The sequence below is a fragment of the Mixophyes fleayi genome, chromosome 2 (genome assembly GCF_038048845.1).
Source record: "Mixophyes fleayi isolate aMixFle1 chromosome 2, aMixFle1.hap1, whole genome shotgun sequence".
Lineage (NCBI taxonomy): Eukaryota > Metazoa > Chordata > Amphibia > Anura > Limnodynastidae > Mixophyes > Mixophyes fleayi.
This window is the reverse complement of record NC_134403.1, coordinates 74,935,049-74,947,249: the sequence shown is the minus strand read 5'-3', so window position 1 is coordinate 74,947,249 and position 12,201 is coordinate 74,935,049. Positions and strand designations below refer to the sequence as shown.

Genomic DNA, 12,201 nt, shown 5'->3' with positions numbered 1-12,201 from the left:
ACGGTCACGAGCCTCGGCTGTGTACTCACCAGCCACGGCTCTCTGCCTCAGCGCCAGCAGCATCCCGGCCGTCACCATGACGACTGGGATGTCATTTCCCCTTTCGTCCCGACTGTTGCCAGGACAAAGGCCGGGACGCTCCCTGCAGATAGCGCCGCGCTCCGGCATGATCTACAGCCGGGCGTGTGCGCAAAAAAATAATATACATTTGTACCTGCTGACTGTATTCAGCAAATTCCATTCGATTGTTTTTTATTCTATTATGGGATAGGAGGATCCTGTTGGGTAGGTGTCTCTCATACCTCCAGCCCCTACAGGGTTAATTAGCAGCTTGTTGAGCCGGATTGCCAAGCCTGTATTCCTCTTTTGTGATTGGCCCTGCTAACTATTTAAGGCAGGGAGGGCTTAACCTCCCTGCCGGTTATAGCATCTCAGTTCCCGAAAAACCTGCTCCTGTCTGTTCCTTTAATTTCTGGATTGATTACCGTGTACGACCCTTGGCTCTGTTAATTGGACTTGATTATTGCCTGTTGCCGTGACCTCTGCTTTGAGACCCCTACGAATAGACTGTTTGTTTCCGTTCATCTTAGAAAAATGGTCCTTGCTGAATGCCTTGAAAACAAACTCGCCGGACATCCAGGGATCTCGAAGACCACCGAGTTACTCTCATGCTGGGTCTGGTGGACCACTCTGTACTCCAATGTTAAGGAATATGTTCTTTCCTGTGAAGAATGTGCCAAAGGCAAGTCCTCCAGAAGTCGTCCTTCGGGTCAGTTATTACCCTTGTCCACTCCAGCTAGACCTTGGACACATCTCTCGATGGACTTCATTGTTGATCTACCTTGGTCATCGGGCCACAATACCATCTGGGTGATCGTAGATTGTTTCAGCAAGATGGCCCACTTTGTGGCCTTGCATAAGCTACCTAATGCCCAAACACTGGCTTTGTTGTTCATCCAACATGTTTTTCGACTCCACAGCCTACCTGAAGACATAGTCTCTGACCGTGGTTCTCAATTCATTACCCAGTTTTGGAGATCTTTCTGTTACTTGCTAGAGATTAAGGTTAGCTTGTCATCTGCTTACCATCCCCAATCCAATGGGCAGACGGAAAGGGTAAAATGTATATATGTTTATATTATAATGTTGTTTTTATATATGTTTTGTGCTGGTGACAGATCCACTTTAATTAAGTGATCAATAGCCTTCGGATCCCTTTGATTCTAGTGCTTAGCATACAAAGGGGGAGACATTTATGGAAACTGGTGCATAGGTAACTGTGTACTAAAAGGTGAAGTAACCCATAACAAACAAACAAACAGTCATTTGCTTTCATTTTGTAAAATTTAATTGAAAAACAACTGATTGGATACTATGGATTTGCAGTTATTTTTATAAATATCTACTTATGTATCCAAAATGTGTGATGGAGAAATCCTTATAACTCAATCCAGTAAAGTGTGAATAATAATAAAAATGCAACCCATTTCAGGAACTTTTATTGAATTTGATCTACAATCAATATGCTTTTAAATCTCAGCCACTGGAAATGCCATACAAACTTGCAAGACACAGAAGTTACAGCTTTAGGTGACTTGCGCAGTCTTGGATGGTTGACATTTCCATGAATAAAACCTATAACCTACCTTTATCTTACTCTTAAATGATTTTTTTTTTTATTTTTTTTTAAAAAACACTGTGTATCCCAAATGTTATATACTATGTCAAAACCATGTGACTGGACATGAAGTGCAAATCATAGTATATGCTTAGGAAAAACACCCACAATTACATTTACTTAAATCCTTGTTCATTGTTACAATTTTAAACTTCGGCTAAATGACTGTTACAGTGAAAACAGTAAAACAATAACAGCAATTAAATACATGCAAATTTAGTAGTCATCACAAACTAAGCAAACTCTTCAATGAGTGGGAGACAAGCTGGGATATCAATATTTCCATGCAAATCATTTAAACTCCAAGGCTGAGCTGCTTTCATATCAGAAATTTGTAAATATCAATGTTTTTCACAAAATAATAATTTGCCTATTTATGAAAAAAAGTAAAACAAATGTTAAAGGTGTTGATTATGCCATGCATGTGAACATTTGGAAATACCATTAATCTGAATTTCTATTTTTTTTCCCAGCACATGCAGCTTGCCACGAATCAGATTGGCAAGTAAAAATAGTTTAACTTGACTTAAACATATATTTTTTCATTTTGGTTTACATTTCATATGAGAATATTAGGACCAAAGGTTTCCTATATCTAAATTTAATTTACAAATTATACTCTATAAATGATAGAATATATGCGATAATAAATTAAAAAAAGAATTGCAGGACCTGGAATAATGAAATGTTTCCATTGCTGGAATCTGGTGAGTAAAATTGTCCTGAAGATGGGGGTGACATATGTATATTATGTTTCTAAGGTATAGTGTGTGCTTCTTTTCCACATTGCGACAAGTTTCCTTTCACGAAATTAGGCCAAACCCATTAATTTACCCCATTATTTCACAAGTTAGTTTTCCTGGGTAGGGTGATGTGTACTTAAAATATAATCCCTGATATATATATATATATATATATAGGGGACAAACTCCTTTTAATTATATATTTTTTATTTACATTTTTCTGTCATTTTATTTATTTATTTCATTTTATTTATTTTTTTTACCATGGGGAGAATCACAGGAGACCAGCTATATAAGATCCGAAACTATGTAATCTTTTCTATAAAAAAAAAAGTACAATTAATTTAATGAAATTAATTAACAACTTAAGCAATTAAATTAATTCATATGAATTAAAATACTATTAATTCTATTTAATGTAACACCTCTATAAAATGTATAGTTTGATGATACATTTCACTTAATGGGACAACACTTTTGTGGGGTGTTCATGAGATGGCACACAACTAAACAACCCAATAGTTGTGACACATAGGGGTATATTTACTATGTGGTGGTTCCGTAGAACCGCTGATTCCCAGCGCTTTGAAGCCATTTTTTTAAATGGCACTTTTATTAAAGACAAAGCCTATCAGGTATTGTCTTTAATAGAATTGCTGTTTGAAGAAAATGACTTCAAAGCACCGGGAATCGCCAGTTCTACAGAACCACCACATAGTAAATATACCTCATAGGGATAGATTTACTAAGCTGCGGGTTTGAAAAAGTGGGGATGTTGCCTATAGCAACAAATCAGATTCTAGCTTTCATTTATTTAGTACCTTCTACAAAATGATAGCTAGAATCTGCTTGGTTGCTATAGGCAACATCCCCACAGCTTAGTAAAACTATTCCATAGACTCATTCAAAACTTATTGCTGGACTAAAAGTCTATCAGTGGTCTCAGTAGTAAATAGCATGCTTATCTCGGATGCATAAATGGGGATTCATTTATTTAACATCTTTAAAGAATTAGTGGACAATACAAAACAAGCAGCACTGACTGTGTGGCTGGTTTGCTGGAAATAATGCAAGATCGCTATAAGCAGTGCAATATACTTGCATGCCATCTTGGATATTAAAGCCATTGATTGAGAATATTCATTTTCTGTCATGTAATCCATTTTTGCTTATATATAAAAAAGCCAATGATCTTCTGAGCCATGCAACAAATGTGTATCTTAACATTAGGCTTGGCAGTCTTGGTACACTAGAGGTTGAATTAACATGTGAAACATATGCATGGTGACATTTGGGTATAGGAACATCTGCTTTATTTGGGCACATTGAAAGGTAATGATAAAAACAACTGAAAAATACTTGAAAGAGGGTTGCAGGAAATAAATAATTTACCAGATTAGGAGAAAGTCGATGGGGGTCATTTTTGACAGAGTGCTGCAAAGCAATGTTATTCTTTTTTTTCATGCCCTGTACACAGTTATGTTCTGCCCATAAGATGATGTCATTACAACTTATACCTACTGGATTCCAGAGCAAAGGTGTAAAGAGATTCGCAAGAGAGTATTGTGTTATAAGTGTATCTTTATTTTCACTTTTCTTGTTTTCTTTGCATGACCCGTTCTGTTTTGTCCATCATTAAGCTATTAATTAAATCTACAATCTAAGGGAAAATGGCTGTCTATATTTATTGCTAGTGTCATATTCTTTGATTCCCCTTGGATGTACAAATGGCTTTCTCAATTATAAATCATGGCTAATTGCACCCCCAAAGGAATTTGTCCCCTAAGAAAATCTGTCTGGAAGTTTTCCCATTAAAATACAGTACCACATATGTCTTTTTTTAGATATGATGCAAATATGTGTTGTGCACAGGGACAGCATAAACCACCCTTAAATGAGTGTAATGTTCTCCTCAAAAGCTGCCACAATGATCGTCTAATTTCTGGACAAAAACAAAACATGTTCAGCTGAACCACTCTGTTCATAAATAACCCCCAAGTTTCCTATATATACACATTATTCCAAGGGGGCAGTATGAAATATATTCACCATTCACATTCCTGTTATTAGAGAAAAGCAGACTGCAAAGCCTGTCAAAAATGTATTTGTACCATTTTTGATATAAACTGAACAAAGTATGTCAAAGATCAGCCTTAGTGTTTAAATTTTTTCTCACCTGGAATGACAGAGATAGTTTTCAAAGCTCGGAGAACTCTGAATGTTCTCAGCGCTGAGACATTCCCAAGGTCCACAAACTCTGTCACATATCTGCAATAAGGGAGGTCACACACAAACACAATGACAAAACACAAAACAGCTACACAGGAAGTACGTCACAGGGCCTAACCAACACCTAACATCAACTGCAGGCCACCTTACCTGGTATTACAGATATAGTTTTCAAAGCTCTCAGAACTCTGAAAGTGCGTAGAGCTGAAACATTGCCTAGGTTTACAAACTCTGTTATATACCTGCAGAATCAAATCAGAGTTACTTGTAATGTTGTGGATGGTTTTATAGATGATCAACAATAACCACTTTGTTTCCAGGGACTTAAATGACCGCTACACCTAAAATGCAAATCACCTTATATAAAAGAATATATAATATCTCTCTCTCTCTATATACAGTATATAATATCTCTCTCCCTCTATAGAGAAGGAGAGAGAGATAGATCTGCATTACCTTAACAGATTTAGATTTGTGATATTCTATTCACATTTGCTGTTCCATTGTGTGCAAGCTATTGTTCCCTGTTATTGATCATTTTCTGCAACAGGTGGATAAAATGGACTGGCTCATTAGGCACTTCACTAGTTCTTCGTGAATTGTTAAGTTCCATTCTTAGAAATATTGGAAAGATGTCTGCCTCCACTGTTTGTGGGTGATAATACATCTTAAACAATGCATTTCTGAACACATTTTTGTTAGTCTTCTTTAAAAGGAAACCAACCGAACCAGAATAAGAGTTAAAATGCACATACTCAAATGCGTTGACAACTTTGATGAGTAGACCTGTATAACTGCAATTTAACATTAAGCCTAATCATGCCTTTCAAAAAAAGAAAAAATATTTTGTGCATATAATGTACCCAATTTTCTATTCGCTTAAACAGATTATGAGCTTATGAGGAGGGCCTTCTCACCTCTTTGTCTGTTTTACCCAGTTTGTTTATTTCTGTGTTTGTCACCAATTGTAAAGTGCTACGGAATTTGCTGGCGCTATATAAATAAATGATGATGTTGATGATATAGTGCTTTTAGCCAAAGTTGGTTAAAAAAATCTCTATCCAGAGATCAATCAACATAGGGAAGTCATTACTTCTCCCCTCAATACCCGGGTTTTTTAACATTGCCTCAACCTGCAATTTGTTTTCAAGTGGCCATATTAAGTGATAAATGGACTGGATGAATATAGAGTTTGAAGAGTTTTTAAGTGCTAATGATAATTGGAACACCTGATTGGACATGTTATACATTCGGTTACAACACTGCTTTGGCAACTTTGGAATTACTCTACGCTCTCCCAGTGTTCAAGTCACCTGTAGGGGACGGCTGCAACAGGTTTTAAAGTAGCCATATCAAGCTAATTGTAAATATTCTAGTGGAGGGCTTTCTGCATGCCGAGAGAGTGGGCGTCAAACATTGGATGTGAATACTTCTTGTAACGCAAAGAAGACATTTACAATGAGCAAGCAGAGCACATGGCAGCACAAATACTGCTTTTCTGTATTTGTTGCACGTATTATGCTTTGTGCCTGCTTATGTGGGAAATAATGGTATATATGTGCACAAACATGGGGAACTTAGCTGGACATTTAACGGGCTGGTCCGTTGGTGTAACTACCCAGCTAAATCTTCAGCAAAAATCGTGGTGTTTATGTCAGCTTGATATTTCAACAGTAAAAGAAGAACTTTTATGCCTGGTGAGATGATTTGTAAACTTTAATTTTAAAAGGGAAATTTTTGCATAGTAAGAGAAGCAAACAAAGTGACGCACAAAAACTAAGGTGATTAAAAAAAGAAGCAGACTCGTGACCAGGCACAAGAGTCATACACAACCCCTTTGACTAAAAAACTCAGGGGAGTAAGGAGGCAAAGTTTGGGTGTGGGTGTATGCACACGGTGCACAATCAGGCACAATAGCATAAAGCAAGTTTTAGATGGTGTTTGCATATCATCATGAATGGACCCTTATTGTATATTCTGTTACACAACAGTGGGGAATGGAGAATACACAGGCAGGGTGTTCTGACTGCCGAGTGAAACAAAGTTCCAATGTGTTTTTAGTGAATAAATCATGCTTAACGCTTACAGTATATACATTTATCTTGGTAACCTCAATATTTTTAAGTCATGAGGCAGGAATAAATTGTGGACAGTATCAATCTGTATTGCACCACCTTTTATTTATCAGTTTTACTATTGTTGTCAGTCTGGAGTTGATGCTGAATTGGAATGTTATATATATATATATATATAATATTGCAATATTTAAAGTATGTAGTGCAACTATTGGAAGTTGTGTGGACAAGTTCCAGGTTCTGATCATTGATGGTGGGTGCAGGTAACATGTATCCAAGAGGAAAATCTGTCACAAACACATTATGTTTACTGTATGATGCTTTTCCTAAAGAAATGTTTTGTACTTAACTGCTCTCGACTACTGAAAATGTGGTAAGTGATCTACCTCCCACCTCAGACCATAATGTTCCATGAATATTTTAACACACATACTGTAGTTGGTGATGGTTAGGGTTATTTAATCCACTTGTACACCGGCCACTATTGAGCAGTAGTGACATCATGTAATGTCCAAAACAGAAACTCTTCAAAATGACTGTATTCATATTTAGAATAAATGATTACATTGTGAAGGCCATTTAGAAGTGTGCAAAAATGCAGAAACACAATGCATTTCATTATGTGCAAATGTGCTTATTTATGGACCACACAGGCATAGTTGCATGCCCATTTTTTGCTGTTGGGAAATGGCCCAGTAACATTTCTCTGCTCTTATTTATGGGAGTTTAAAGGACAGGCTGGAAATGTGCACGGTTGACACAGTAAAGTCCTACCACTTGTGGATCACCTCTTCATTAATTTAATCTCCTACAGTGTTTCCTAAAAAACAGGATTTATACTTACGATAAATCTCTTTCTCTGAGTCCATCTGGGGGACACTGCTTAACCATGGGGTTGAGTAGGGAGAGGAGGAGTCTGGCACCTAAAGAGTTAACTTTTTTCCTGCTGACAGCATATCCCCCCATCAATTCCCCACATACCTCAGTTTGATTACCAAAGCCCTAGGACGAGAGGCCAATCAACCAAGATACACCACTCAACAGAGGGGGGAGTGGAGAGAAAAGAAAAACAACGAAAAAGGGGGGGACCGCAGTGTCCCCCAGATGGACTCAGAGAAAGAGATTTATCGTAAGTATAAATCCTGTTTTCTCTTTCATCCATCTGGGGGACACTGCTTAACCATGGGGACTTACTAAAGCAATCCCTCTGAAGGGTGGGACCGCTCTGATCTCCCTGCACGTAGAACACTATGGCCATAGGAGGCGTCACCAGACGCAAATACATTAATTTGGTAGAATTTCGTAAAGGTATAGACCGAGGACCAGGTGGCTGCCCTGCACAGCTGGTCCACCGTGGCTCCATTCCGTGCCACCCCTTCGGCACAGGGAGATTAATACAATATAATCCTCCTTAATTGTCAGGGTAAGCCATCTGGCAATAGTTTGCTTAGATGCTGGCCATCCCCTCCTAGAAAACAAATAATACAAATAGAGAATCTGTCTTACGTATCATTGCAGATCTCTTAACATATATACGTAATGCCCTCACTACGTCCAAATACTTATTTGTTTTTGTTCCTGGAGTCAGAGGTTCCCCTCTGAACACCGGAACAACTATTTCCTGATTGACATGGAAACCTGAGACCACCTTAGGGAGAAAGGATGGAATAGTCCTTAAAACTGCTCTGTCCTCATAAAAGACCAGATAAGGTTCTTTGCAAGATAGAGCTCCCAGCTTGGAGACCCTTCTAGCCGAGGCAATGGCAAGCAGGAAGACTGTCTTCCAGGTCAAGAACCGTCACTCTGCTGAGAGTAGAGGTTCAAAGGGAGGCTCCTGCACTCCTGGTGCCTCCTTGCTTGTTTATGCATGACACTGCCGTGGCATTGTCGCAATGGATGCGGATCGGCCTTCCCTGAAGAACACTCTGAGCTCTCTGTAGCACCTTCCAGATGCCATGAATTGGCCTGTCTCCAGGCCATTTATGCCCGTTCTCAGGGATTCCATCCGAAAGGAGTCTACTCTCAGATGCAGATCTAACTGCTTGAGGTTCAGCACTGGTCTGAACGAACCATCTGGTTAAGCAGAGGGAAGGGACTGTCTCCTGCTTCCCCCGGCCCTTGAACTGGTAGTCTGGCCTCTGCCAGACCCGCCCCCGCGAAAGGGCTGTCTGAACTTCCACTACCACCAGATATTTACACAGAATCTTATACCTCCCTATCTCCTATAGAGAGTATAAAATCTATTTAGCCAAGGGAAGGCTGCAAGCAGCTGGTTCTTCTTCAGATTGGCTGCAATCAGCCCAGAGCATCCCTGGATCCTAATGCTCACCAGGCAACCTGGCCTTACATTTGGAACAGGTAAAAACACTTGGCACATGTTGCTTTATTTTTCTCATATTGTTAGTAGAAAACAAAGCCACCACATAGTAAAATACAGGTACATACCAAAGGTATCTACCCAGAAAATACTAATTAATCTATGAAAAGGTCAAAAGATAGTATTTCCGTACATGAGAGAGCGATAATCTTTTATAAATATTATGCTCTACCCTCAAAATATAGTCAAAATCTATACTTCCCTATCAGTAGACCCACTACATAGAGAGTATAGAAAATACTTAGCCCAGGGACGGCTGTGAGCAGCTGCAGACCTTTCAGACTGGCTGCAATCCTCACAGCATCCCTGATTCCAAATGCTCACCAGCTGATTTAGCATTGCCTTTGGAACAGGGAGAAAAACACTTGGCACATGTTGCTCTGTTTTCCTCACATTTTTAGTAGAAAACAAGCTACCACCCCCAAACACCATCTATGAACCAGTGAAAAGATAGTATTGCTGTTCCTGAGAGAGCAATAATCTATTATGTTCTTCTCTCAAATAGTGGTCAGAATCCATACTTCTCTATCAGTCTATAGAGAGTATAAGATCTAATTAGCCAAAGCAAGGCTGACAGCTGCAGCAGATTTTCCAGAATGGCTGCAATTAGCACAGAGCACCTGGGTCAGTGCTCACAAGCCAATTTAGCATTACATTTGGAACAGACCATCTATTTGGCACGTGTTGCTTTACTCTTTATCAGTCCTCATAAGAGAAACAAAAATAAAGTCACATATAGACAGAATAGGCATAAACACACAAGATACTTTTCAGAAGGGAGAGCTGTAATCTTTTTAACATCAAGCTCTCCCTAGTATATGTGCCCACAACATTTATACTTCTATATTCAGCATATATAGAGAGAAAAAATGATACTAAGCAGTTTGGAGATGTGTGTCAGCAGCTGTACTTCCTTCCGAATAGCTGCTGTGTCCTTTCCCACCAGAGGGAATCTCCACGTGCTCTCTCAGCAGAGGGGGAGGGGTGGCTTTCTTACACAACTCCCCTCTGCTGGCTCTCTGCCCAGAATACTTGAACAGATCATATGTCTGGCATGAGTTGTTTTACCTTTATCAGTCATGACAAGATAAGGAAAAAACAAAATCACGTTTCATACGCACAAACACTTCCACAATGTTTATCAGAAAATACTGACTAGGTTATTTAACATATTATAGTATTTCTGATTACATAAGACAGGTTGAGGAGCTTATAGTTTTCTTTAACCTAAAGCTCTCTCAATACATTATAGTCTTACAATACATATGCCTACACAGAACAAATATAGTGATATTTAGCAGGGAAGATATGAGTCAGCAGTACACTTGTCTCCAAATGACTGCTGCATCTGTCCTCCTTTTGTATTTTGGCTCCAAAAGGGATCTACCACATGCTCACTCAGCGGGGGAGGGGAAGAGGTGCTTCTCAACACATTCCCCTACCGCTGGCATCTCCTTCTGTGTCTCTGCTAACAGCGATTTCCCCTTTCTACTTAGGTGAAATCCTGTTGCTTTATTTTTCTCACATTTTTAGTAGAGAACAAAGCTACCACACCGCAAAATACAGGTACATATTCATCTATGAACCAGTCAAATATAGTATTTCTGTTCCTGAGAGAGCAATAATCTTTTATAAACATAATGCTCTTCTCTAAAAAATGCGGTCAAAATCTATACTTCTCTATCAATCCTATATAGAGAGTATAAGGTATAATTAGCCAAGGAAAGGCTGCAGCAGGTTTTCCAGAATGACTGCAATTAGCACAGAGCACCTGGGCCAATGCTCACAAGCCAATTTAGCATTACATTTGGAACCGACAATATGTTTGGCACGCCCAAACACTTCCACAACATTTATCAGAAAATACAGATTAGGTTATTTAACATATCATAGTATTTCTGATTAAATAAGACAGGCTTGGAGAGCTTTATAGTTTTCCTTAAACAACAGTTCTCTCAACACATCATACACAGAAGAAACAAAGTGATACTTAGCGGGGAAGATATGTGTCAACAGTGCACTTCTCTCCAAATGACTGCTGCATCTGTCCTCCTTTTGAACTTTGGCGCCAAAAGGGATCTTGCACGTGCTCACTCAGCAGGGGGCGGGGGGGGAAGCGGTGTTCCTCAAACACATTCCCCTGCCACTGGAATTCCTTCTGTGTTTTATTTCATTAACAGCGATTTCCCCTTTCTGTTCTAGGGGAAATCCTGTTAGAATGTGTTTCCCCGTACAGCGCTATCACTAGCGCGCCATCCTTCAAGTACCCCCTATCATCCCATAGGAGGAGGGGACTTGGTATGCTCCAGCTGGCTTCCGGGGAACGTCAGCAGTAATGGCGCTTTCTGCCTTATGGCAGCGCCTGACCCTGCTATCAGCGGGGAGAGTCTCTTGTCGACTGCTTCCCGCTGTTTAAGAATCGCTTTACCTCCTCTGTCTGTGGGGCCACCCCCAGCTAACAGGCGCTTCTCCCACGAATCAGCTCTGTTGCAAACAGAGCCTCTCGCTGCTATCAACAAAAAAAAACTCTGAAAAGAAAAGAAAAACCTATTAACAGTGAACAGAGTTCACTGTGGAGCTCTTCTGATGGGCAGCCCCTCTCCTAGGGCACCCAATTCAAACTGAGGTATGTGGGGAATTGGTGGGGGGGATATGCTGTCAGCAGGAAAAAAGTTAACTCTTTAGGTGCCAGACTCCTCCCCTCCCTACTCAACCCCATGGTTAAGCAGTGTCCCCCAGATGGATGAAAGAGAAAATACAATTGTTTGAATATTTTATTACATGGGTATTTCGGTCCACATAAATGTGCATAACTAAATCAAATACGCAAGGTGGTAGAAAAAAAAATTGTCCCTTCAAAAGTATAGGACGCCTACTGAGCAGCCATAAAAATAAAAAAATAAAATAGAATAAAAAAAAGACAGTCCATATGGCTCACGAACAGCAAAAGAGAGACCTGTACAGCTTTTTGAGTAATTTCAACACATGTGCAACACATTTCAAGGTGCACATGAAAAATCAGTGTCTAGTTTTGCTAGACTGCAAATCCACCTTAAAATGAGTGTGCTGGAAAGAGACACTTTAATAAAGAGACGGCCC

The 12,201-nt window shown here is 39.5% G+C and overlaps 1 protein-coding gene across 1 annotated transcript in view; it reads right to left on the bottom strand.

The window, feature by feature from the left end:
• The window catches only part of SCN8A (sodium voltage-gated channel alpha subunit 8), a 178,055-nt gene that overhangs the window by 87,982 nt on the left and 77,872 nt on the right, over positions 1-12,201 (bottom strand). The window contains exon 6 of the mRNA XM_075199295.1: positions 4,598-4,689. Coding sequence (XP_075055396.1) covers positions 4,598-4,689 — 92 coding nt within the window. The remainder of the gene's footprint in view (positions 1-4,597; positions 4,690-12,201) is intronic.